The sequence below is a fragment of the Callorhinus ursinus genome, unplaced genomic scaffold (assembly GCF_003265705.2).
Source record: "Callorhinus ursinus isolate GAN/ISIS: 27379988/994484 unplaced genomic scaffold, GSC_fseal_2.0 scaffold71, whole genome shotgun sequence".
NCBI classification, from domain to species: domain Eukaryota; kingdom Metazoa; phylum Chordata; class Mammalia; order Carnivora; family Otariidae; genus Callorhinus; species Callorhinus ursinus.
In genome coordinates this window covers 4,981,748-5,008,996 of record NW_027397133.1, presented here as the reverse complement: position 1 = coordinate 5,008,996, position 27,249 = coordinate 4,981,748, and the positions used below count along the sequence as shown (strand labels likewise).

The following is a 27,249-nucleotide window of genomic DNA, read 5'->3' as shown; positions in this document are numbered from 1 at the left end:
GGGGTGGGTCCTGTGACGTCAGCGAGTCCGAGCTGCCCAAGAGAAGCCTGGGGCCGGGGGCACCGAGCGGGGAGAGCCCGGCCCCGAGAGCAGAGCCGCGAGAGTAGAGCGGGCGGGAACCGGCCGGGAGCCGGAGCCCCTCAGGCACCTGCTCGACCGCCCAGCGGATCGGCGCTCACGGAGTGGCCCGCAGGCCCCCGCCCGGGCCCAGTCCCTCCCGGGGCCCCCCCATGGCCCGGGCCGCAGCCCTCCCGCCGTCGAGATCGTCGCCGACGCTGCCGCTCCTGTCGCTGCTGCTGCTGCTGCTGCTCCGGGAAACCGGTGAGAAACCGCAGACGCCCACCCCCCGCGCGGACCCAACCCCTTACCCACCTTCCGAGTCGGAGCACCTTCCCCGCTCCGCCCCCGGTTCACCGAGCCTCCTCTCTCGAGCCCTTTTCCTGGCTGGCCCTCACCGACTCCGACCCTTTCGTCTCTTGCAGCCCTCTCCCCCCATCACCCTTCCTTATCCCAACTCCCCAGCCTACACCGGACTTCTCGGTCTCCCCCTCCCCCTTCCTCAGATTCTAACACCAAAAGGGTTAAATCCGAGTCTTCGCGACCCCCTCCCCACCTCGCACCGAGCTGTCAACCGGATCTAGGGTTCCGTCTCCGCTTACCCCCTCAGGCATGTGGGGAATTTACCCCCCCCTTCCCCAGCGGGAGGGTCGCGACGAAGAGACAAGACCATCCCCATTTTCCTTCTCCCAGGGCTGGGCGTCTGAGGCCTTGGGAGAATTGAGGGCGGGGAGCCAAATGTCCAGGTCCCCCAGAGGGGCCGGGAGCTCGGACTTTGGGTCCCTCGGAGGGCCAACGATGAGTTCCGGCGACCTGGGTAAGGGCCTAACGACTCCAACCCTGGGCCTCAGGGAGATGAAGGCTCTGATTCTTGGGACCCAGAAAACAAGGGGCTGGGGCCTGGCTCCTGGGCTCCAGAAAAAATTAGGGGCTGGGGGCTCCGTCTCCTGAGTCCCAGGCAGAATGAAGGCTAGGGGCTATGTGTACTGGGTCCTGGTCAAATTGGGAGCAGACAGGGCTCAAACTTGGTTCCAAATTGTGAGCAGGGGGCTCTGTCTCCTGGGTCCCAGGTAAAATGGGGGGGAGGGAGCGGTGGAAGAGGCTCTATCCCGTGGGCCTCAGATTTGATTGTGAACATTGGAATGTCTTCTGAAATCCAGATATAAAATGTGGGCGGAGGACCCCGTTCTTGGCTTCTAGATGTAATCAAGGACTAGAGGCTCTGTCGGGAAGCTGGAGCTCCGTCGGGGGTGTCTCAGGCCGAAAGAGAGGCTGAGTCCCAAGGCCTGGGACCCTTCCTTTGCCTTGTGAGCCGTCGGCCGGGACGTCCCTGGGGAAGTTTTACCGGTTTCACTTTAGCTGAACCCGGGCGGGAGGGGCGGGCGCTCTCCCGGCTCCCGGTTCCGGACTCCCAGGTTTCGGGACCTTATCTTTCCCCTGGTCGCGCCCTTGTCCTCGGAGCCGCCGCGAGGGGGGGCCGGGAGGGGGACGTGCGGAGCCGCCGCCCTAATCCCCCGCCCTCCCTCCGCTCTGCCCACCAGCCCCCTCCTATTCCCCTCAGCCCCCTTGAGGGAGGGCGCAGCTCTCAGAGGAGGGAGGGGCTGGGAGGAAACAGGTGAAGGAGGTTCTGGCCCCGCCCCTTGCAGGTGACCGGGCTGTTTATTCTCAGCTAGAAACTCTGGATATTGGAGTTTACCAAGGGTTTGCCCAGAAAGTGTAGGCGGGGGCTGGGGAGGGTGGGGGGGGTGTCTTGGGGGAGCCCTGCTTACCCCTCTGACCTTATATTTCCCAGCATGTCTCTGAGTTGTATCCCAGCCTTTACTCAGAGCTGGGTACTGCCTCCCTTGGTGTCAGAGATAGGGAGATGAGATCAGAACCTGCCGCTCCAGGGAAATGCTCAAAACCCACCTGACCTTGAGCCAGGCTTTGACGTGATGCACGATCTCGTGGAGGATTCTAGAGCTCCTTGGGAGACACATCCTATTCCTGTTCCCATTTTGCAGATGGGGACACAGAGGTTTCAAAAGGGCAAGCCTCTTTCCCAGGGTCCACAGCCAGTCCCCAGGAAAGCCGGACTGCAGACTTCAGAGCCTTTCTTGGCTGTGCTCCACTGGGTGCCTCTGAGCCTCCATTTCCTCCTTTGTAAAACTGAGAGAATAACCCTTTTGCTGCAGGGCCATTGGGAGGAGTCAGAGCTCCCGCTGATCCCATGTGGAAGCTCTTAGCACCTGGGGAGGGGGCCTTCCCCCTTCCTGACCCCTCATCCTGGTGCCTACGCTCCTTGCTTTTCTCTCTGCCTCCCTCCCTCCCTCCCTCCCTGCCCACCCCCCATCGCTCCCCTCTTCATTTCTCACCTGTCTCTGCCGCTCTGGCTCTCTCATCTCTCACAGAGCTCTTTCTCCCTTTCCTCTCCATCCATCTCTCTTTACCTGCCTCTAGCTCCTCAGCCTTCCCCCTCCTGGGCCTCCGCGGACTGAGGGTGCGCCACCTGGGCCTCCAGCTGGGTCCTCCCCAGCTTTCACTGCTTATCCTTGTCAGCCAGGCAGCCCCACAGTAGTGGAGGGGGATGGGAGGGATGGCGGGCCTGCTGTCTCTTCGCGTTAGGGAAGGGGGACTGGGCAGCGAAGTGGGGGTGGGTCTGCTCACAGGCGGGAGCAGGGAGGGGGAGGGGAAGGGGGGAGGGATACACAGAGAGGACAGAGATACAGGGATGGGGACAGAAGCCCATGGAGAGTGCATCTGAAAGAAATTTAGGGATGGGGTCAGAGACAAACACTAGAATGGAACCGAGAGATGGGGAGAATGAATTACAGCCCACAGGGGTGGACAGAAAGCTACTGAGAAGGGACAGAGAAAGGCGGGGGAGGGAGCTGGACAGAGAGGGCAGGATAAAGGCAAGAACTGCCTAAGGAGAGAGACTTAGAGGTTTGGTGATGGGCTGGGAGCCCAAAAGCCCCCAGCCATCAGTGATGGAGATGTCATGACCCAGGGAGGTCAGGGCACAGGCGAGCCTCAAGGCCAGCAGTGTGTGGGGGCTACCGGGAGTGGCGCACATAGGAGGGACAGGGAGTTAGGCACGCTGGCCAGCTCCTCTGCCCCGCCAGGGACACTGTTACATTTTTAATGTCCCAGCGATGCTGAGAAATGGGGGGGGGGGAGACCCAACGAGATGGCCCAGGCATAGGAACAGTATGTCAGAGATGTGGAGAGATGGGCAGAGACGGGGAGACCTAGGAGGCAGGGAGGTCCCAGGGCCAGAGACCCTGAGAGATGTACCCCAGAAACCCCGAAAGATTAGAGACCCCAGGAGTCAATGCACGGCGCTGGATTCCAGAGATGAGACCCAGACCCAGGGAGACTGGGCTCTCAGATGTCAGACAGAGAGGAAAGAGAATATGAGAACAGCTAAGGATGTGGGCGATCTGGGGATAGTGGAAATGTTCCGAGATGGGCTGCGGTGTGCTGAAGGCCCGAATCTGTGAATATACTGCCACCGAGTATATAGTATATGAATATACTGACGCCACTGAACTGTGAGCTTCCAAGGGGTGGATTGGATGGTACGGGAATTATGTCTCAATAAAGCTGTTAGAGAGAACGTGAGAGACACGGAAAGCAGAGACCGAAAGGGATGGAGACAGAGACCAGAGACCCTAGGAGTTGGAGGCACAGAGGGACCGACTCAGGGCTCAGGAACCAGATGCAGAGAGAAACACAGGAGATCAAAGTGACAGGACCTGCAAGAGGGAGGCCAGAGAGTCTCGTGGCCGGAAACATCTTTGGGGCACGTGTAAACTGGGTGTGGGAGCGCTTCTTTCTGTCCCAGGGACTCAGCCAGGAAGAGCAGTCCCAGAGACTCACCCCCAGAAATACCAAACCCCACAGGCGAGGCCTTCAGGGTGGTCAAGCCCCCTCAGAAAGGCAGGGAAATCTCAGCCTGGGGAAGGGAGGGATAACCGCCATCTGAGAGATGATTGGGGGAGACAGGGAGGCAGGTGCAGAAATCCTGGGCACGGCCAGAGCGCCCCATATCCTAGCTGCTGCTGCTCACCATCCCCCCCAAACCGGCTCCCGGATGTCTGCTCTGGGGGTGGGCATTGTGATTAATGAAATTAATTAATTGGCAAGGTGGCTGAGGCAGCAGCTGGGGCCGGTGCTCAAAGCACGTTGGCCTTCCAGGGCCTGCTCAAGTCCCGCCACGCCCTACAGGGCAGGTCACAGTGTTTATGGGTCAGGAGGCGGTGAGCCAAGCCCTGAGGAGCCAGCCAGGCAGGAGCCCAGGAGTCCGAGCCCCCAGCCCCCTACTTCTCTGGGGTGCACACGCCTCTCTACTCTGCCACCAGAAAGCCCACAGGCCCGGGGCTGTAGGGAGAGGAAGTGCATCCAGGGACCTGGCTGACTCCTCCTTGAAGCTGTCACTAGTCTGGCTTGCTGATGAGGGAAGCTGAGTGAGTTCCCTGTTCCCAGGGCCATACTCTCCCCCATTGTGGTGCCAACCACGCCCCAGCCAAGGTCAGGGCACAGGCACGGCACCCGCCCAGCAGCACACTGGACACTAGGATTCTAATTCCAGGCCAGCCATCCCCCTGGTTTCAATTCCCGTGCCTCCATCTGACCCACAGAACATCTGGGCATCGGCCCACCCCTGTGCCCCTAACTCCTGCAGCCTGTCGGCCTCGTGTCCCGGCCAATCCACCTTTGAATTTGCCTCCGATCTGGCTCATCCTTCTTCCTCATAGCCCCCACCCCCCACGTCCCTGCCCCATCCCATTCTGAGGGCTGTTTCAGAAGCACACACCTAACCCTGCCCACCCCCCTCAGGTGTAACTCTCCGTCGTGCCCAAGCCCGTAACTTAGCCTCAGCCTGTGTGATCTGGTGCACTGCTGTTCCTCACCTTCATCTCATTCATTCATTCAACATATTAATGGAACTCCTACAGTGTGCCAGGTACCATTCTAGGCTCCGGCGCCACGTTAGTGAAGAGACAAAGATCCCTGCCCCTGGGCCCTGATGTTCTCATGGGGAAGACACATCAGGTGCCTTGAGGAAAATGAAGCAGGGTCTGGGGTGGGGGTGGGGGGTTGTTATTATTAGGGTGGTCAGGGGGTGCCTAGCCGAGCAAGGACCTGAAGGAAGTGAGGGAGAGAGCCGTGGGGACATGTGGGGTAAAAGCATTTCAGCATGAGAGAACAAGTGCAAAGGCCCTGAGGTGGGGCTTGCCTGGCATGTCTGAGGAACAGTGTGGGGGCCGGTGTGGCCGGAGCAGGGAGAGCACAGGGGAGAGGGTGGGAGACTGGGTGAGAAAGGACGAGCGGGGATGATTGGGGGAGGGCATGCAGGGCGTTGTGGGTTGCTATAAAGGGCTTGCTATAAAGGCTTGAGTTTCTTTCCTGAGTGAGGAGAGCCACTGGATGCGACGGATCTTCAAGCCAGAGGATTTTAGAACCTCATTGATTCAGCGAATGTGGAACATCCACTGGGAGTCAGTCCCTGTTGTGAATACCGAGGGCGTAGCTTGTGAGCCTAACAGGGCAAAGAATCCCTGCCCTGGTGAATCTCCAGGGAGTCATGAAAGTCCAGGGTGGAAAATGGGGAGGAGGGCTCTGCAGAGGAAATGGGGTGCAGGGGGAGGGGCGCGGGGCTCTCTGGGGCAGAATATTGGGGGATGAAAGACCTGTCTTAGGAGCCTGCCCCACAAGAAGCAAGAGGGTTGTCTTGTTCTGTTTTTTTTTTTTAAGATTTATTTGAGAGAGAGAGAGTGCACAAGCAGGGGGAGCGGCAGGCAGAGGGAGAAGCCGACTCCCTTCTGAGCCGGGAGCCCAATGCAGAACTCAGTCCCAGGACCCTGAGATCATGACCTGAGCCAAAGGCAGACACAACCAACTGAGCCACCCAGACCCCCTAAGCAGGGGCTTTTTTAATCCTCTGAAGCAGGCAGTGCTGAGACATGACCCTAGATCCGGGAGAGCTGCCTCCCTCAGAAGATAACAGGCATCCTGCAATCACAAGGGCTTCCTTAGAATGGTAAATCTGAGTCCCCGAAGGGACCCAGGGACCCAGAGTTGGGGGTGTGGCTCCGTGGGCCTGAGCTCAGGTTCCCTGGAAAAGGAATTAAGTTTCCTTCAGGAAGCCCTCCCAGCCTGCCTCAGATGGGTCAGGCCTTGGCTCTGGGTTCTTACCCCCACCCACCCTCCGCCCCCTTCGGTTTTCCTGGCATCCTTGATGATGCCTATTGGTGTGACATTTGTCTCCCCACCACATTGTCAGCTCTTGGAGAACAAGCCTCTGACTTGTCCTGTCGCTTCTGCAGCACCCGCACCCGGCACAGGGCCAGATACTAATTTGGTGGTGTATATTTCTTAAAGATTTATTTATTTGAGAGACAGCGCGCACGTGCAGGGGCAGAGGGAAAGAATCTCAAGCAGACTCCTTGCTGAGCGCTGAGCCTAACACGGGGCTCAATCTCACAACCCTAAGATCATGACCTGAGCCCAAATCAAGAGTCAGATGCTTAACCGACTGAGCCACCCAGGCGCCCCCGTTCGGTGGTGTTTATTGAGCACTTACTACAGGCGAGACCCTGGTGTAGGCTCTGGGGGTACAGCAGGGAACAAGACAGGCATCCTGTCCTCGGGCCGACCCTCTAGCACCCAGGACCTCTGCTGAGTCACTGTTTCTTGCATGGACCCGTGTGGGATGGGAGCAGATTCCACTTCCTCCCTGCCCCCCACCACTAAATCCCTTTCAGTTCTAAGCCCCCCTCAAGAAGTCAACCTCCTGGGGGCGCCTGGGTGGCTCAGTCGTTAAGCGTCTGCCTTCGGCTCAGGTCATGATCCCAGGGTCCTGGGATCGAGCCCCGCGTCGGGCTCCCTGCTCCGCGGGGAGCCTGCTTCTCCCTCTCCCACTCCCCCTGCTTGGGTTCCCTCTCTCGCTGTGTCTCTCTGTCAAATAAATAAATAAAATCTTTTAAAAAAAAAAAGAAGAAGAAGAAGAAGCAGTCAATCTCCTGCCCTCTAACCAGTCTCCATCTTAACCTCTAGGTTCCTCTCTTGAGCCCTTGTCAGGACTTTTTGCTGGCTGGCCAGGTTTCCGTCCAGCTCCACCTGCCCTGGGGTTCCCTTGCTTTAAGCCTAGTCATTCTTCAGCTGAGGAACCCTCAGTGGCTCCCACTTGCCTCAAAGGAGAGAACCTAAGTCCTTGGCCCCACCCTACTTGGCTCTCTCCAGAGCTCACGAGGCCGGATGGTTTCTCCTGACAGAGCGCCCGTCCCTCCTCACCCAGCTAGAAAGGGGCAGAGTCTTTGGGGACCCTTGTCCCACACTCAGTGCCTTTGGAGGCCAGGTGGGACAAGGGTGCTGGCCCCTGAAGGAAGAAGCAGCCTTTCCTTCACTCCACCCAACTGGGGACCCCCAGGAGCCCCGCATCCTGATTTTTGTCTGACCTTTAATCGCCAGACCCCACGGTGGGTTAGTAGATTGTTGAGTGCTAGTTCATGTTTGAAACAATGCTCTGTGGGCCAAAAGTAAGTACAAGCAAAGGCGGATTTGGGCTGCGGCAGGCGGCTACCGGCCTATTTGACTCACCGGTGCCAGGCCCTGCCAAGCACTGATGGGAGCAAATCATTCCATGGAACTCTCACAGGGGGCCCTGGGGGGTACCTTGAACATCCCCATTTTACAGATGCAGGAAGTTAGGCTCAGAAATATGGTCACCCACCTGGAGAGGGACTGAGCCAGCAGGAAGCCCGTGACAACCCACTCTGCAGCATGGCTGGTTCAAAGGGAAGATGGCCCCTTTCCCAAAATGTTAACTCTTGGGCTGTCTGGGGACATGTGTGGTGATACCATGAGGTGGTATATCTATTACGCAGTGGTCTTGACCAATGGCTTCTTTCCAAAAGTTTCTGGGACTGGCCCCTCTGGTGGGACGGCCTTCTGCCGGGGACCCTCTCATTAGGGTCTCCTGTTAATGCGTCCTGGGTTTCCTGTATGGGGCCTGGTGGCCGCACCCGCTCCCCTCCCCCCACCTTGGCCAAAGACAGCTGGGCAGCCGTTGGCACCCCTTGCGACAGGGCATGTGCCCTTGACCCACCTCGAGGCTGAATGTCAAGAGCCACTTGTAATTATACTTACCTGGCCGGCCTTTATTTAACAAACCCTGATCTCCTATTTCCTGGGGCCCCTGTGCTAAGTGCTCCACAAATAGTCTTTCATCTTTATAACAACCCCTCAGAAGTGGGCCCTATGATTATCCTCATTTTATGGCTGAGGAAACCACAGTACAGAGAGGTTAAGTGACTTGCCCCAAGTCACATAGGCAGTGCATGGCGGAGCCAGGATTCGAACCCAGGCAGTCTGCCCTCAGTCCCCACGCTGTCCTGCCTTGCGCAACAGAGCAACATTCCTCTTCATCCTGGTTTCTGTTAAAAGTGAGAAAACAAGGGGCGCCTGGGTGGCTCAGTCGGTGAAGTGTCCAACTCCTGGTTTCAGCTCAGGTCGTGATCCCAGGGTCATGGGATCTCTGCGCTCAGCCAGGAGTCTGCTTGAGATTCTCCGCCTCTCTCTCTCCCTCTGCCCTTCCCCCTGCTCGTGCATGCTCTCTCTTTCTCTCCTAAACAAATAAAATCTTTTTTAAAAAAAAGTGAGAAAAAAATATACATTCACACAAAAATATGTCCGCACACGTTCATAGCAGCTTTATTCATAATCAACAAAAAGTGGGAAGAACCCCAGTGTCTGTCCACTGATGAGTGGATAAAGGGAACATGGTGCATCCAGACAATGGGATATTATTCAGCTGTAAAAAGAGAACAAAGCACTGGTGTCAGTACTGATAATGGGTACAGGGTTTCTTTGGGGAAGTATAAACGTGCTCTAAAATTAATTACAGGGACGGACACTATATGCAGCAACTCATGTGAATATACAAAAAGTCATTGAATTGGACACTTCAGACATCTCAATAAAGCTGTCAAAAAAAAAAAAGGTGGGGGCACCTGGGTGGCCCAGCTGGTTAAGCGTCTGCCTTTAGCACAAGTCATGATCTCAGGGTCCGGGGATCGAGCCCCGCGTCGGGCTCCCTGCTCAGTAGGGAGTCTGCTTCTCCCTCTCCCTCTGCTCCACCCCCCCCTTGTGCTCACTCTCTCCCAAGTAAATAAAATCTTAAAAAAGAAAAAAAAAGATGGTTTAAGAGGGCTGTAGGTTTTCTAGAAAAGTGAGAGAAAGTACAATTCTGTGCAGAAAAAAGTGAAGGCTGCCCTCACACTGTAAATATTTAAAATTTTATTTTGTGATAGGCTTATTTATTTTTCTATTGATTTGTTTTTGAGGGGGATTCTTTTTTTTTTTCTCTCCAAACATTTTATAATGGAAATTTTCAAACATACGGGTCGGTATATGTTGGAAGAACAGCTCAGCAGCCTGCCTCCCCCTCTCCCGCCAGACTCCACATAGGATTACATTTTGCCACATTGTCTTCATGGCTTTCTCTGTAGCTTGTTTTGGTTTTGCTGACCCATGTGAGAGTATGTTGCAGACATGATGGTGCAGCCCTGTATCTTCTGAGACACAGGAATGCTGCATGCCTACAATTGAATCACCATGCTTAAGAATGTTAGTGAAAAATTCTAAGATGCCTGGGTGGCTCAGTCGCTTAAGTGGCTGCCTTCGGCTCAGGTCATGATCCCAGGGTCTTGGGATCGAGCCCCATGTTGGGCTCCCTGCTCAGCGAGGAGCCTGCTTCTCCCTCTGCCTGCTGTTCCCCCTGCTTGTGCTTGCTCTCTGGCTCACTCTGTGTCAAATAAATAAGTACAGTCTTTTTTTTTATTTAAGATTTTATTTATTTATTTGACAGAGGGAGACACAGCGAGAGAGGGAACACAAGCAGGGGGAGTGGGAGAGGGAGAAGCAGGCTTCCTGCCGAGCAGGGAGCCCGACGCGGGGCTCGATCCCAGGACCCCGACGTGGGGCTCGATCCCAGGACCCCGGGATTGTGACCCGAGCCAAAGGCAGACGCTTAACCGACCGAGCCACCCAGGCGCCCCTAAATAAATACAATCTTAAAAAAAAAAAAAAAATGAAAAGAATATTAGCGAAAATTCCACAGCAGCCCATAATCTAGTCCAGACTCCTATATCCCTAGTTTTCCTCAAAATCTGTTTTCTGGATGGCCCTTCTGGAACGGCGACCCCACGAAGCCTCCTGCGTGGCATTTGGGGCCCGCATTTCCCAGTGGGGCCCTTCAGTGATGGCCCCGCCTGGCCTGGAGGCGTCTGGATCCTCCCCCCACCCACCGCTCTCTCTCCCCTTTCTCTCCAGGGGCCCAGGATGTGCAAGTCCGAGTGCCACCCGAGGTGCGGGGCCACCTGGGGGCCACCGTGCAGCTGCCGTGCCATCTGCTGTCTCCAGGACCTGAAGTCCGAGTCTCGCAGGTGACGTGGCTGCACGTGGACGCAGCCGGGGTCAGCAAGAGCGTGGCCGCCTTCCACCCTTCCTACGGTCCCAGCTTCCGCGGCCCAAAGCCTGGCGAAGAGCGACTGTCCTTTGTCACTGCCGGGCAGAGCCCCGGGACCAGGCAGGGCACGGAAATGGAGCTGCGGGATGCCACGCTGGCCCTCCGGGGACTGACAGTGGAGGATGAGGGCAACTATACCTGCGAGTTTGCCACCTTCCCCAGTGGCACCAGTCGGGGGGTGACCTGGCTCAGAGCCATAGGTGAGCAGTGGCAGGGGTGGGGGGAGGGTAGTGGGAGAGGCGTCATGCGGCTGAGCCCCCTTGTGGATCCGTTTCTCTCTCTGCTGCAGCTGTAATATTGACTTTCCCTGTGGTCTTGAGTCAACTAGCAAATATCCGTTAAGCGCCTACTGCGTGTCGGACTCTGTCCTGCAAGTTGAGGACACAGCAGGCCACGAGGCATACAGAAATATATTATATTGAGCACCTTCTATGTGCCAGGCACTACTCTAGCCTCTAGGAGTAAAGCAGTGAGTGAGAGAGAGCTCCCTGCCCTACTGGGGCGTATACCTCAATAAGGGGGTACCAGAGAGTAAATAACATCAGTAAGAAAAATAGGAGGGAGTCAGGTGGTTATAGGTGCTATGGAAGCTGGGAGGGGGGCAGGTTACAATTTTGGCTAGGGAGGCCTGGTGAAATCTGAACAAAGACTAGAAGGAGATGAGGGAGCCCTGTAGGGCTATCTAAGGGAACAGGATTCCGGGTAGAAGGAATGGCAAGTGCTAAGGCCCTGAGGCAGGGCGCATTTGAGGAAGAGCAAGGAAGTCAGTGTGGCCAGAGACTTGGGAATAAAGGGAAGGTAGGAGGGGGCAAGGTCAAGAAGATGTTGGGGGCCACGGATCACAGGCAGCCTCATGGACCACATGAGAACTTTGGCTTTCGCCCTGAGAGAACAGGAACTATGGGAAGTTCTGAGCAGGGGACAAGTTGTGATCTGGCTTTGGTTTCCACAGGCTCCTTCTGGCTGCACCTTGGGGGCAAGGGTGGAAGCTCGGGGACCACAGGGCAGGAGGTAATGGCAACGAGACCAAGGTGGAGGCAGTTGGGGTAGCAAGAAGAGGTCGAACTTTGGAAATATGTTAGAGGTAATGCCAGGGAATAATCAAATTAGCAAACAAAGGGAACACCAGGATGTTGTGATCCTCCCTCGGAGGAAGCGACCCGGTGGTCCCTTCTAGACAGAACGGACAGCGAGAGCCTCTTAGTCAAGTCCTGAAGTGTAAGGAGTCACCCGTGGACGCGTGTCCTCAAGCAGAGGAATGGATGCACACAGGGAGGGAACAGCATATGGAACAGCCAGGACGTGGGAGTGAGTTCGGCGTGTTCCAGGAATGGAAAGGAGGCTGGTGGCCGGGGCTTGAGTGACCCCTCAACGGGGCAGGAAAACCAACAGGGACAGATTGCGAGGGCCTCCTAGGCAGAGAGGCAAGGCAGCTGGACTTCACGGAGGGCAGACGCAGTGGGGGTGGGGAGAAGTGGGTGGGAAAAAGCCTCCTGGTGTTTTGTTTTGTTTTGTTTTTAAGAAAGATCCTATGTCTTTCTAAATCTTGGGCATTTGCCTGGGATCCCACCTTCCCCCGGCAACGTCCCAGAAGCCACATGATGCTGGACACAATCTTCCCTCTTTCAGCCCCAGAGGGCTTGAGTAGCCTACCCTGTACTGTCCCTGGGAAAAGCCTTCCCTTTTTAACGGAGCCTGAAACCCCAGTTGTTTCCCATAATTCAAAGCACAGATCTCCGCCACACCACCCCTTGCAAAGGTCACTCCCTGTGCCATCATGCATTCTGTTCAAGAGATACGTATGGGGCACCTGCCTCCCACCAGCTACCTCCTGGGGCAGGAGCACAGGACAGAACGGCCAAAGCTCTGCTTTCACGGAGGAGCAGGTGACGTGACTGCCCCTAAAAGGGAGAGTCAGATGTCAGGGAAGCTCCCTTGAGGAAGTGAAGCCTGGATCTGGAGGAGGAGAAAGCGCAAGCCAAGGAGAAGGGAGGCCAGAGCCCTCCAGGCACATGGTCGCCAAGACCCTGTGGTGGGTGGGAGCAGGGACTGAGAGGGGCGTGCATGTGCCCAGAGCGGTCAGAGGACAGATGGGTGGGCGACTAGGGAGGATGTGGGGAGGCCCATGAGAGGCTCTGGCAGTCAGGGCAGAAGAGGGGGGGAAGGGAGGGAAGGAGGGGCGGGCTGTACCACATTGATGAGCTCAGGAGAAACCCAGAGAGGTCCACAAGGTAGCCAGAGCCGTGAGGCAGAAACTCGGGACTGTCTGGTTAAAATTGCAGGTTAGTTGTTAGGGACGTTGTATTGTTTCCCTCCCAATATCTTTCCATGGTTTCCAGGAAGATGGGTGAAAAGGGCAAAACATTTCCAGCTTTAAGAATCTCCACAACCTTTATCCCACTTCTGGCACCACCATCTACTGGTGATTACAGGAAAGAAGTGGAAGGCCTTTTGAGCTGGACCTTTGAACTGCATTATTCTGCTTTGGCTTTTTTGGGAAAAAAAAAATTTCAGCCTCTTCCAGGCTTTTGGACACTGTCTCTGCTTTTCTGGCAGAGGAGAACAGACAGAATAATATCACGGGGCACACTTAGCATAGGGAGCGCCAGGCACTGTCCAGAGGGCTCTTTATATCAATTTAATCTGCCCAACAGCTCTACGGGGTGGGCATTTTAATTCTCCCCACTTTACAAAAGAGGAAACTGAGGTACAGAGCTGGGAAATGGCTTGCCCAAAGCCAGGCACCTGCTAAGCAGCAGAGGTGGGATTTGAGCCCCGGTGGTCGGGACCTCCCTGCTCAGCCCCATTGCCGAGGTGTCCGTGGAAGGACCTCAGGTGAGGAGTGACGTACCCCCTCCATTGCTCTCCCCAGCACAGCCCCAGAACCACGCCGAAACGCAGGAAGTCACGCTCAGCCTGGAACCTGTGCCCGTGGCCCGCTGTGTCTCCGAGGGGGGCCGCCCCCCCGCCCGAATCACCTGGTTCTCGCATCTGGACGGGGAGGCCAAAGAGAGCCAGATGTCAGGGCCTGTGCCCGGCACAGTCACTGTCACCAGCCGATTCACCTTGGTGCCCTTGAGCGGAGCAGATGGTGTCAAGGTCACCTGCAAGGTGGAGCACGAGAGCTTTGAGGAGCCCATCCTGCTGCCTGTCACCCTCTCTGTACGCTGTGAGTGTGTCGGGATGTGAGCGCATCCCCAGTATTGTCTACACTGGCTTTTCTAGGGCACTGTCTACCCTCTACCTGAGCGTTGTCTGCATCAGCCCTCTGGGCCAAATTTGGCACTGCCTTCCTGCCTATTGTCTTTACTGGCTCCCCTGGGCGACGTCTACACCCTGTACCCCCTCCTTGCTCCCCTGGGTGATGTCTATGCCCTGTACCCCCTCCGTGCCTACACCAGCTTCGCTAGGCTCTCTCCTTCCTGCCACCATCAGTGGTAACCTGGAATGGGTTCACAAGGGCCAATTTTATGCATTTTGTCCCAATGCCACGTCCAGTGAAGTCATATCGACAGCTTGAAATCAACCACTGGGGAGTATTTGTGCCAAGGAAATTAGCAAACTACACAAACTGTCTCCATCGACACCCCCAATATTACCCCATGGACCTGGCCAGAGCGTAACTTAACCAGCTCTTCTTCGCCCCGTCCAAACACACCCCAGCCCCCAACTCAGCATTCTCCACGCCAGCTCCCCAGGCAGCGCCTGCGGTTCAACCAATTCCTTTATCTGCTCCGGGCGTGGCAGAAATAACAGGCATTATCTTTGTGGCCCCCTCAGACCCTCCCCGCACTGAACAATAACTCCCTCGAAACGACCCAGGTGGCATCCCTGGACGGTGTCTGTCTCACCTCTGCAGGCGTAGCCCAAATTGATTTGTCCCAGTTTCCATGGGTCCGCCATGCCGACCCACCTCATTTCTTTAGGACTCCCGTCTCTCTGCTGACCTATCCCCTGTTCTGGGACTCTCCCTGTCTCTGAGCGAGTCTCCCCATTTCCTCCAGACCCCCCTGAGGTCTCCATCTCCGGCTACGATGACAACTGGTACCTCGGCCGCAGCGAGGCCACCCTGAGCTGTGACGTCCGCAGCAAACCGGAGCCCACAGGCTATGACTGGAGCACGTGAGTCCGGGGTGGTCCTAGACTCCCGGGTCTGAGGGAGGAGGGGGCTGGGGGCCTGGACCCCTGGGTCTGAGGGAGGAGGGGGCTGGGGGCCTGGACTCCTGGGTCTGAGGGAGGAGGCTCCGGGGGCAGGACCCCTGGGTCTGAGGGAGGAGGGGGTTGGGGGCCTGGACTCCTGGGTCCGAGGGAGGAGGGGCCGGGGGCAGGATTGCTGGGCCTGAGGGAGGCAGGGGCTGGGGGCCTGGACCCCTGGATCTGAGGGAAGAGGCGCCAGAGGCAGGACCCCTGGGTCTGAGGGAGGTGCACCAGGGACCTGAACCCAAGAGTCTCCAGAAGGAGAGAGCTAGCAGTGTCGGGTCCTGAGCATTAAGTTTTTTGTCCCTGGAGCTTGGATTTTTGAAGGCTGTGTCATCGGGGATCAGGCTTGTGCTCCCCTGATGTTCCCCCTCCGGTGACCCCCACACCTTCCAGGACGGCAGGCATCTTCCCAGCTTCCGCAGTAGCCCAGGGCCCCCAGCTGATCATCCACTCAGTGGACAAACTGGTCAACACCACGTTCATCTGCACGGTCACCAACGCCGTGGGCACGGGTCGCGCTGAGCAGGTGGTCCTCGTGCGAGGTGAGCGGGTCTTGGAGGTGGTCAGCTCCCCAAGTGTTCCTCCCTTTGGGGGCTCGGGGGGGGCATGTTGGGGAGGCTGTGCCGCCGGCCTGGGGAGGGATTCAGACCCGCCTCGCCAATGAGAAAGGAGGTCAGTGTGGCTCTTCTCTCTCGCCCCCAGGTGGGATCCGGATTGAGATGACAGGGTAGGACTGGTGGAAGAGTCAGGAGGGTGAGGCCTCTGCTGGGGGCTTTCTAGAAACTAGAGGCGTGGAAAGGGTCTCCAGGAGGAGACCCAGGGACATTGCCCCGGGCTCCAGTTGGAGAGACACATCAGACAGCTAGACAGACACAAACAAACGCATTTGAATACTGATTTCCTATAGTGAGTGCCGGTCAAGTCACATCAGGAAATCAGTTTTTGCATCAGTTGGGACATTTGTGTTTCTAGAAGGGGTGTTTTGGAAATGGCGGCTGATGTGTTTATGGGTTGAAGGTTCTCTGAGTCTCCCTGATAGGAACTCAAACTCACATGGGCCCCAAGACAGGAGCGGAAAAGAACAAAGCCAAACTAGGCCTGTGGCACCGGCTGATGGAAATGGGGTCGAAATCACAACTGTAGACCCACACATCTGGAGGGAGGCTCTGTGCCCCGAGACACAGACACGGGGATCCCAGGGCTGGGAACAGAGTCCCTTTCATGTCTTAGTGGGCAGATGTGCATGCCACATCTCCAGAAACATACTCTGTGCTTTGAGATCACGTCGGAATCAAAACAGAAACTCACCCAAAACAACCCGCACACTCAGACCCACTGTCACCAAAACACATACCCCCCAGAGAGCAGGGGCACATGCACTGAACAAAGCCAGGTGACACCCGGCCAGAGTCCCCCAAGATGTCACGTGTAGCTGAAAAAAAAAAAGTTCTTGGAAACACCCGCCCAGAGCCACCATCCTTGCAGAACACCTGTGCAAACGCAAACACACACCACCGGGAATAGTGGCCTTGGTGGGTAGGAGGGGGGCCCCCCTCAGAAATGTGACCCAAGACAAACGCACATAAGTGTGAGGACAGACACACCCATACACACCTGGAGACGGGCGCCATGGCCAGAGACAGACAGAAACAGATCCCCTTCCTGAGACATAATCTTGTACTGCACTCGTGTACACACACACGCACACAGCCCTGGGGGGAGACACTATCACGCAGACGTGCCAACACGGGGGAGAACCCGCACAGCAACAGTTCCACACACAGAAACCGTCACTCACACGCAGATCCTGACAAAGAACCGCAAAGACGTCCTCAGAGGTGCACACCCGCAGAAACTCTCCAGAAACCCCGCTGCTTTCAACGGATCGTCATCTGACAAATATTTGTTGAGGGTTCCTCTTTGCTGAGCATTCTCCTTGATGTTGGGGATGCCATGGTGAATAAGACTCCGTCCCCGCCCTTGAAGACACACCCAGAGAGGAGGGATGCCCGACTGGAAATCCATCTATCCCAGATACACACCTGAGAAACTGGTCTCCCCATGCAGAGTCAGGAGGCATCTGTAAAGAGGCAGAGCCTCTAAGATACAGATGCAGCCACACCTAAGGGTCATCACAGGGATACACAACCACAAACACATGGATACCTCCCTAAAACCCTTTAAAACACCCACAAATCCCAGAGATGTCCCCCACTGGAAACCACCCCCTCCAAGAACAGACCAGCTTCAAAGTTAAGCCCTTCATCAGTATTCACCCTGTAAAACACATATTTAGCCCTGTCAGGAACTGGTGTGTGTGGGGGGTGGGGGGCAGCAGGGAGTGGAGCACACAGAATCCCCCCCCCCAAGAGAGGTTCAGCCCTGTGGAAAACACCCCTCCTCCGCAGGGAGCCCGATGCGGGGCTCGATCCCAGGACCCTGGGATCATGACCTTAGCAGAAGGCAGACGCCTGACTGACTGAGTCACCCAGGTGCCCCTCACTCCCACCTCTTGAGTCACATCCGGAGGGTCTCAGGGACTCATCACATTCCCACACACGCCCAGACCCAGACGTGTGGTCGCAGACACGTGGTTTGGGGTTCACATTAGCGAAGCCATAGGTACACAGGTCATGCCACAGGCTAGACATCGCCTCAGGGAGACTTGGAGAACTTCTGACCCACAGACTGGTGAACACACCCACCAGTTCCAAAATACCACCTCCAGAAATGCAGATAAACATTCCAGCATGCGCCAAAACAGGTTCCCAGACGTCACTGATGGGCATTCCCACCAAGAAAACTGTCATGCCTCTAACCAGTGTACCGGTGTAGACGTATATTACAGAAAAAAATGTTTCACAAAATAGTACTTACCCTTCCTACTTCGGAGACACTTTTTCTATTCTACCTTTTTTTTTTTTTTTTTTTTTTTAACTGCTCCTTGTGAATCACTAAATGGATTTGACAGCCCAGGGGGTCATGGCTCTATTTGAAAACCACTCTTAAAAGAAACAGGTGCCCTCAGGAGCTTGGGTCCCAGCCCCTCTGCAGGGTGTGGGGAGGAGGGTTTTAGGTGTAAGTGGACTCCTCCCCCCTCCCACCCCACCCCACCCCCGTTTCTCCCCATCAGGGCCCGCATGCGGGGGTGGGGGAAGGGGCGTGTATAAAATGCTTCTAGGTTCAAACTGCTTCAATGTCTATTGGGTGTGGGGCCCAGACCCCCCTCCCTCTTCTCTCCTGCCCCGCCCCCTGGACCCCTAGCACTCCCTGGCTTCCTTCTCCACCTTCCCCAGACCCCTCCCCTCCCAGCTGCTGGCCCACTGCCAGGAGCACTGGCCTAAAGGGCGGGACAGTGGGCCTCATGAGCCCCCATTTTCCACAACTGGGGACATGGCCCAGACAGGAGGGAGGCCACATTGCCTGGACCAGGTGCTCCCAGCCCCTTCCAAGGAGGGAGGAGGATTATCAGGAGGGCCGCCCCCCTTCTTTCCTCCCTCTCTCAAGTCCAAAGGGCTTTGGAATCTGACAGTCTTGAGCCCAAATCCAGCTCTGCCTCTTCCTGGCTGGATCCACCCAAGATTCCATGACTCTAACCTCAGAGCTTTTGTGAGAAACCACCCCAGCCCGTCCCGAGCAGGTCGCAAACTCAGATGCCTACGGGGTCCTGGCCAGTGACCAGGTGGCCGAGGGCGGAACCCCTGTTCCGACCCAAGCAGCCAGTCTTCACTCAGCTACTGCCCATCGCCAAGTGGAGATGAGAGATCGGTGTGGCCCGATCTGAGTTTCTTTTTCCCTGAAAGGAATCTTGGATTTTTTTTTTTTTTTTTTTTATGCAATCGCCTGGTTTTTGCAATGTTTGCAAGTTTAATTTTTGAAAAGCCCCATGCAGGTGTAAGGAAACACATCTGGGGGCCATCGGTCGGCAAACCGTCCCCGCCCCCCGCCGCCGCAGTCCCCCCTCCCCCAGAACAAAGTGCCCAGTGTGCGTAGCACAGAACAGACGGCTTCTCCCTCACCCTCCACCTTCTCCATCTTCTGCCCAGAGTCGCCCCCCCCAGTCTTGCCGTCACTGTCCCTGTGGTGCCCTGTGCCCCCCCAGCCACAGATTTGCCTCTTGAACTCCTGTTTCCCCTTCTCTCTCTCATCCCCTCCTTCTCTCTCCTCAGACACACCCCGGGCCTCGCCCCGAGACGTGGGGCCGGTGGTGTGGGGGGCCGTGGGGGGGACACTGCTGGTGCTGCTGCTTCTGGCTGGGGGGTCGTTGGCCTTCATCTTGCTGAGGGTGAGGAGGAGGAGGAAGAGCCCTGGAGGAGGAGGCGGAGGAGGAGGAGACAGCCTTGGAGGATCCTACGATCCAAAAACTCAGGTGTTTGGGAATGGGGGCCCCGTCTTCTGGACACCAAGCGCCCCTGGTCCCCTGAAGCCAGATGGCAAGGATGAGGAGGAAGAGGAGGAAGAGGAGGAGAAAGCGGAGGAAGGTCTCATGTTGCCTCCACCCAAGGCTCTCGAGGACGACATGGAGTCCCAGCTGGACGGCTCCCTCATTTCACGGCGGGCAATTTACGTGTGACCCCGAGACAGACAGACAGACACAGAAACAGAGCCAGCCATGCCAGCCAAAGGGTTCCAGACTGGTTGGACTCGTTTTTCTGGACGACACTGGAGCTCAAATGCTCCCTCCCACTTCCCCGGGATTGGGAGGGGGCTGGAATCACACACTGGACTTGTGTCTCCAGGGCTGCATGGGGACCCAGAGAGGACCCCCCCCCCCATCCCAGAGAACTTGTTTTTGGCTCCGGCCTGCCCTGGCCCGTGACACTCAGGAGTTAATAAACGCCTTGGAGGAAAACATCGGGGGTGTCTTGTAATACATCAGACCCCCTCACTGGGGGGTGGGACAGGGACTGCTAGGTCCCAGGGGGTGGGAGCCTGTTGGGGGCTAGACCTGGGAGGCCAGGGGAGGGGAGGGAGGGCTCTGACTACTTGGATCATTCGAAGACATACTGGATGCCTGAGACCCCCAGGGCCAGTGCGACCCAGGAAGTGGGTCGCTGGCTTCTGGGCTTAGAGGCTGGGAAGGTTGGACTTGGGGTGTGTGTGTGTGGGGGGGGGTGTCCCAGGACTGAGGCTGCCTTTCTGGGGGAGGGGATAGCCAAACTGTTGAGAGCCCAGAGCTCCCCAGAACGGGATAGGGAACCTGGACTCCTGGGCCCTTGTGGGGAGGGGGCGAAGCTCAAACTCGACCTTCTGCCGTTGCTGAGGATCTCCGGAGGGAGGGAGGCCCCCTTTGTTCTCTGGGCCCTGAGGATACAGGGCAGGTGGAGGTGTTAAGGAACCAGAAGAGTCCCATCTTGATGACACAGAACAGTGGCGTTTCTCAGCCTTCTTCCTCTTGCCCAGATCCCAAGGGGTTTTTCAGTGATTCAGAGGGGGAAGGGCTGCAGCTCTGTGTCTCTTCCCCCTGCTGCCCACTAGAAAATCTCCCAAACCCAGGCCTGGGAATGAGGGACGGGAGTGGGAGGGGGCCGGGGTTCGTCCCAGTCACCTCTGCTGTCCTGAGCCCTCCACGGCCCCCTCTCTTAAGACACAGGTGGAGCTGCCTCTGGTCCAGCAGCGGTGGTGGGGGGCACCAGGGGGGGGCACCGGGGTGGCCGGCCCGAGCCACCAGGTGGGGCTTGGGGCATTCATTTCCCACCAGAATTGATGGCCTCTTATTATTCCGGCGCAAAGGAGGAGATACAGGTGCCAAGAGGCCCCCCCCCCCCCCCCCCCACCTCCCCCGTCAGGGCATGTCGTCAGGATGGCTATGTGTGGACTGAGTGAGCGGCAATTACCATTGTCCCCCCAACTCTGAAGCCCTCCCAAGGCCACCAGGCTGTGGAGCAGGAAGTTGTGGAACCCAGACATTCTTCCTCTAGGCAACTGTATCTCCTCCTCTGAGCAATAGGGCTGACAGAGAGTGGAGCCTGTGGGTGAGGCTTTTGCACAAGTGCAGTTTCCTCATCACCCCCCTCGGGTCCCCCATGCTTCCTCCCCAAAATGGGAGGGAAGCGCCAACAGGCAGGGGCGGGGATTTGGACAGTCTGGCGCGGGGTAGGTCCTTGAGCACTGGCGCTGGGCCCCTCCTTGCACATCTGGCCATCACCAACCGTGTGCCAGGCCGTGCCCCTCGGAGCTCCCAGTGTATTGTGGAAATTGGCAAGTAAACGGGTGACATCAGGGAGCGAGGAGGGCTCCAACCGAAAGGCCCAGGGGGCCACAGCTTCTCTCAATTCCTTTTCCTGTTAGGTTGAAGGAGCCACACCCTCTGTCCAGGATGACTCCATTCCCTGTGAGGAATGAAGGGTTCTGATCCCGATTCCAGAACACCCACCTTTCTGTGCCTCTTAGCTCCGCCCCGTCCCCTCCCTTCCCTCCTCTCCCTCCTCTCCCCCACTTCTCTGGCCCCACGGTCTCCTTGCTGGTCCTTCAAAGTAACAGGAGGCTTCCTCCTCAGGGCTTTTGCACTGGCTGTTTCCTCTGCCTGGAATGTTCTCATTTCCTCGTGGCTCACCCCCTCCCGCTCCTTCAGCTCTTTGCTCAGATGTCACCCCATAGTAAGTCTCTCTCTGACAACCCCTGGGGTCCCCCGCTCTGTCACTTCCTTACCACCGTCCCCACTCTACGTTTTTACCCTCGATCGCTCACTGCCACCTGGCATGTCAGCTGTTGTGTTCGTCTCTGTGCTCCAGGTCTCTCTGCCCAGCTGGAACAGATGTTCCATGGGAGCGGGGGCCTCTATATGTTTTGTTCGCCACTGGCACCCAACAAAGCCTCAGTAAGGACTAGGGAGAGGAGGTAGGCAGGTGGGTGATGACTTAGGGAATAAGGAGCTGTGGCTTCCTCCCGGAGACCCCCTTACGCTGTCCCTCTTCTTGCAGAGACCCCCAACACAGCAGGCGCGGGGGCCACGGGTGGCATCATTGGGGGCATCATTGCTGCCATCATTGCTACCGCTGTGGTCGCCACAGGCATCCTCATCTGCCGGCAGCAGCGGAAAGAGCAGAGGCTGCAGGGGGCAGAGGAGGAGGACGAGTGAGTGATGGGCCCCGAGAAGTGGGTGGAGGGGTCCCGGAATCGGGGAGCCCAAGGGGCGGGGGTAGGGGGAGCGACCCCAAATAACTGACTTAAGTGGGGTGTAGAGGAGAGTTTATTTCTGTCTCCCGTAACGCGTGGGTATGATAGCTGTGCTCTGTGAAGCCATCAGAGCCCAGGCTCCTGCTATCTTGTTGCTCAACTTTCCTTTCACTCAAATTCCAAGATGGCTCCCCATACTTCTAGCACTGTCTGCATACTTGACAACCAGATACAGCTGTCCTGGCCTCAGAGCCCCCATTCCTGCGGGGGCGGGGGGAGACAAATAGAGGGCAGTGAGCTGTCCTATAAGGGAACCCGTCACTTCGCCTCACTTCCCATTGGCCAGAACCTGGTCACATGGTGTACCAGCTTCAGGGGAAGCTGGGAAATGTAGTCCTTACTCTAGGTGGCCATGTGCCCCGCTAAAATCTCTTATAGGAGCCTAGATATGGGGGGGGGGGGGAACTAGCCACACTTCTCTGTGTGGGGCACTTGTTACGTGCCAGGCTTGGCGAAATGCATTTTACATGGGTGACCTTGATGAAGTTTCACATCCGTTCATTGATACAACAAGTATTCAGAAAGTACCTGCTCAGGGCCAAGCCCTAGAGGTTAGGAATGCAATGATGAGACAAACATTTTTAAAGTGTTCACACACATAAATGCAGCATGGAGACAGAAATTCTCACAGGGAACTAATGATACCCATCTTATCAAAGAGGAAACAGGTCCAGAGAGCTGAAATCACTTGCTGAAATTCATCCATCAAGTGAGCATTTGGGGGGCAAAATGATTCTGAAGTAACACTACCCAGTGTGTATGTGTGTGTGTGTGTTTCTGTGTGTGTGTGTGTGGCAGGGGTAGGGACACTTGTTAAAAATGCAGATTCCTGGGGTGCCTGGGTGGCTCAGTCGTTAAGCGTCTGCCTTCGGCTCAGGTCATGATCCCAGCGTCCTGGGATCGAGCCCCGCATCGGGCTCCCTGCTCAGTGGGGAGCTTGTGCTTCTGCTTCTCCCTCTCCCACTCCCCCTGCTTGTGTTCCCCCTCTCGCTGTCTCTCTCTCTGTCAAATAAATAAATAAAATCTTTAAAAAAAATTAAAAAAATAAAAATAAAAATGCAGATTCCCGAGCTTACAGCAAACCTACTGAATCAGAACTTTTACAAGAAGGGCTTCGAAATTGTACTTATAACAAGCTCCCTGAGTTATTCTGATGCACAAGGAAGTTTCTGACCCACTCTCTTTAACATCTGGTCAATTTATTTTTTTAACGATTTTATTTATTTATTTGAGAGAGTGAATGAGAGAGAGAGAGCGCACATGAGAGGGGGGAGGGTCAGAGGGAGAAGCAGACTCCCTGCTGAGCAGGGAGCCCAATGTGGGACTCGATCCTGGAACTCCAGGATCATGACCTGAGCCGAAGGCAGTCGCTTAACCAACTGAGCCACCCAGGCACCCAACATCTAGTCATTTTAAACCAACAACTTGCTCTCAACCTCCTATGCCCAGCCCAGTGCTGAGAGCTAGTGGTGCCTGAGATGGCCCTGGCCCTGCCCTCCTGGGAGACAGACCCATCCCTAGAGAGTGGCAGAGATGGGCTAGAAAAACTGAGGGAGCTGTGAGAGGCCAGAGGGGGCACTTGATGTAGCCTGGAGGGTCAGGGAGGGCTTCCTGGGGGAGGTGACATCTGAGCTGGGGATTGGAGACATAGTAGACACTCATCATGATGTGTACAGGATGCTCTGGTCTGTGGGTATGTATAACAAGGGAATTTTAACATAGTTTGAAGGCCAGGAAAGCCTTTCATTTATTCATTCTTTTTTTTTTAACGAAGATTTATTTATTTATTTGAGAGAGAGAGCATAAGCAAGAGGAGCAGAGGGAGAGGGAGAATCCCAAGCAGACTCCACACTAAGCACAGACCCCCACACAGGGCTTGATCCCATGACCCCGAGATCACGACTCGAGCCGAAACCAAGAGTCGGATGCTTAACCAACTGCACCACCCAAGCGCCCCTTGTTCATTTTTTAAACAAATACTTGCTGACTTCCTCGTAGCGAGTTCTGAGAACACTGCTGAGGACACAGATCTCATTTTTTCCCTCACATTGCTCACAGTGGGATAGTTATTGAATGATATCAGAAATAATATTTCAAATACAAACTCAGTAAGTGCCCCAAAAAGGAAGAACAGCTAGATATAACCATATATCAGGAGTCCCTAATCCTCCTGGAGAATCAGGGAGGCTTCCTGGAAGAAGAGAAATTCATGGGATGAATAGGAGTTAGCTGGGCAAGGGGGCCTGGGGCGGGGGGGCACGACACAGCAGAAAGGGAGATTGGGTAGAGGGAAGAGCATCTGGATAGGAGGGCTTCTTGGGTCTGAGACTCCACTTGACCTACCTCCTACCCAACAGTCTGGAGGGGCCTCCCTCATACAAGCCACCAACCCCCAAGGCGAAGCTGAAGGAGCCTGAGATGGTAAGCACTTACCCCGGAGCCCAGATGCCCCCACCTCCACACCTACCTTTCCCCACTGAGGCCGGGGCTAGGAGGGGGGACTCGTGGGGAGAGGCCAGCTGTGAGAGGGTCCTGACCTGCCCCTCTTCCTTCCCTTCAGCCCTCCCAGCTCTTCACTCTTGGAGCCTCAGAGCACAGCCCACTCAAGACCCCCTACTTTGATGCTGGCGTCTCATGTGCTGAGCAGGTGAGAACTCGGGGGAAGGCAGGGGTGCGTTTAGGGTTTGGGTTTAAGGGCCAAGGATCCTCTCCTGACATAAAAGGTCAAACACTAAAGGTCACAACTCAAGGCCAGCGCTGTATCTCTAGTCCGAGCTCAGAGCACCGAGATGTGTTTAGGATTCAGTGGGGGAGATCATGGTTGAAAAAGTCCAAAAGGACATGAGGTTAAAGCCACTTAGTGAAGATTGGTTGAACATCTACATTTGCCAGATACCGTGCCCAGAGATGAGACAAAACTGAATGAGACAAAACTGAATGTTATTCCCCTCCGTGATCTACTGAATGTCAGGGGTCAGATATTAAAGTTGAGACAAATCAAGGTTCAAGGAGCTCTTTAGGGCTTAGGGCTTAAGGTTAAGTAGTTGAGGTCAAGATTGAAGTCAAAGGTTCATGGAGAAAGGCTTGTGGTCAGGGATCAAAAGACAAAGGAGAGGCCCAGGACTGACAGGCTCTGGGCTTTGAGCTGGAGACAAGCCATATCATTGCTCTAGTGCAGTTTCCACCCAGGCCAACAAGGGATGAGGTCGGGTCTGGTTTGGCATAAGGAGATGGTCAGGATTTGGGGCTGAAGGGGCAGATCGGGATCCTGTGTAATGCACAGGAGATGACCTTGGGCTCTTTTTCCCTCCCTGCCCCCAGGATATGCCTCGATATCATGAGCTGCCCACCTTGGAAGAGCGCTCGGGGCCCCTGCTCCTGGGGGCCACGGGTCCGGGGTCCCCCATCCTGGTGCCTCCAGGGCCACCTGTTGTGGAGGGCGTTTCCCTGGACTTAGAGGACGAGGAAGAGGAGGAGGAAGACTATCTAGATAAGATCAACCCCATCTATGATGCCCTGTCCTACTCCAGCCCCTCTGATTCCTACCAGAGCAAAGGCTTTGTCATGTCCCGAGCCATGTATGTGTGAGCTGCCATGGCCCTGGCCTCTCACCTCTCACTTTCTGATCCCTCCACTTTCTGCCCGGGATCTAGTGCCCCCTGACCTCTGGCCAGGCCACGGTCAGTTAACACACAAAAATGCATCTCATCTGTGACTTCTGCCTTGGTGGCTCCACTATGATCTCTAATCCATGATCTCTGACCCAGAGAAACCGGCCATGACAACAGAAACCTGGTAACCTTATCTCACATGGGGGTGGGGGAGTATGTTCCTGCACAACCTCTGACCCAAGGACTCCTCTAAGACTGTGACCTTAGATCATACCTCTCATGTCCCATCATCTCCGGACTCCCCCCAAATCCCAGAGAAGATCCCAGACCTCCGAGTTGTCCTCGGGCAGTAAAATCCCAATAGTTCTGCCGGGGTAGGTGTCGGGGGGGTACCCTGCTGCTCAGACCTGAGCCCTCCAGGCAGCAGAGCCCCACTCACCCCTCCCCACCCTGTCTGTTCCCCAAAGACAAGAGGAAAGGGATTCCCCAGCCCAAGGCTTCCCCATCTCCTCCCTCCTGCAGGCAGGAGTCTCAGGGTCCAGACCCTTCCCTGAGCCCCCACTACCCCAGTTCCTGTCTACAGGGAATTAAGCCCCAGCCCAGGACTAGATGGGGTAAGCCTCATGCGGTGTGCCTTTCCGGCCCCAGCCTTGGAAGAAGAATTTGCTGTTACTTTGAAGCTACTGAGTCCTTTTACTCCTGCCCAGTGGGATGGGACCCAGACATCTCCCAGCAGGGGGTGGGGGGAGGTTGGAGGCTGGGGATATAATACTGTTTTTGTAATACAGCATTTCCTACAAAATCTGAGTTTATACTTTGACCGGATGTCAACTTGTGTTTTCTGTGGGTTGCGAAGGGGATGGGGGTGGGACATGATGGGAAACAAATAGGGCGCGGAGAGCTGAAGGAAATCAGTAGGCTAGAAGTCAAGATGGGTTACAGGCAAAAAAAAAAGGGGGGGCGGGCAAAGATATAAAAAAATTAAGTGAGGGGATAATGAGCAAAAATGCGTAAACAAAAAACATAATGATGGATAATGGAAGGAGAGGGGGAGGAGCCCAGCGCATGGTGGTTAATGACAAGGAACGGCAGTCTAATGGGTGACGGACGGAAATAAACGGAACAAAGATAGAAATGGCAGTAATCCAGTTTGAGGGACTCGGGTTTAAAGGATAAATGGCAAGAATAGGCCAAAGGCAAAATTAGGAATAATGTAATAACTCAGGGCATTATGGGTAATAGAACCGAATGAATGAGCCAAAGGCAGAGGGATAACAGAGAAACAGGGCCGGCAGGCATGATGGGTAATGGACCCAAAACATGATGGTTAATTAAAGAAGCGTTAGAAGGATGATGGAAGTGAACAGGCAGAAATGGGCTAAGGGTAGTTCAGGAAATGAAGATGAAATGAATGGGGCAGAGGCATGCTGGGTAATGGGAGCGGAATGAATGGGCCAAAGATAGAAGCCGCAGTGACGCAAGTCGGGGCGGGGAACAGAAGGCATGATGGGTAACAAAAGGGGTGGGTCTACGGCAACTGTCGCGTTAGAATAGCTAAGGGGCATTGTGGGTAAGAAGAAGCCTGAGAGGGTTCGCATAACCGGTTAGAATTCTCCCGAGGTACTGTGGGAAGGGCCAGCACTTCCGGTTTTCGGTCGCCGGCTCTGGACTAGGGGGCTGCCCCTCTGC

General features: G+C 55.8%; 1 protein-coding gene across 2 annotated transcripts; it reads left to right on the top strand.

Moving 5' to 3' along the window:
* Window positions 1–26,380, top strand: NECTIN2 (nectin cell adhesion molecule 2). Of its 2 annotated transcripts, XM_025849920.2 has the most exons (9): window positions 1–321; window positions 10,375–10,770; window positions 13,443–13,739; window positions 14,575–14,692; window positions 15,164–15,312; window positions 21,694–21,847; window positions 24,307–24,370; window positions 24,510–24,596; window positions 25,271–26,380. In XM_025849920.2, exons 1-9 carry the CDS (start codon window positions 231–233, stop codon window positions 25,535–25,537), a joined length of 1,623 nt encoding a protein of 540 aa, XP_025705705.1. In that variant the 5' UTR covers window positions 1–230; the 3' UTR covers window positions 25,538–26,380. The 2 variants fall into 2 exon arrangements, with proteins under 2 accessions (XP_025705705.1, XP_025705706.1); XM_025849921.2 differs by lacking the exons at window positions 21,694–21,847; window positions 24,307–24,370; window positions 24,510–24,596; window positions 25,271–26,380 and adding an exon at window positions 18,940–19,624 and having other exon boundaries at window positions 7–321.
* Window positions 26,381–27,249: the final 869 nt, after the last annotated feature.

Coding starts and splice junctions, on each gene's coding strand:
- NECTIN2 (XM_025849920.2), top strand. CDS start 231: ATGGCCCGGGCCGCAGCCCTCCCGCCGTCGAGATCGTCGCCGACGCTG. Junction 15,313..21,693: donor GCAGGTGGTCCTCGTGCGAG/GTGAGCGGGTCT, acceptor CTCTTCTTGCAG/AGACCCCCAACACAGCAGGC. Junction 24,371..24,509: donor AGCTGAAGGAGCCTGAGATG/GTAAGCACTTAC, acceptor CCTTCCCTTCAG/CCCTCCCAGCTCTTCACTCT.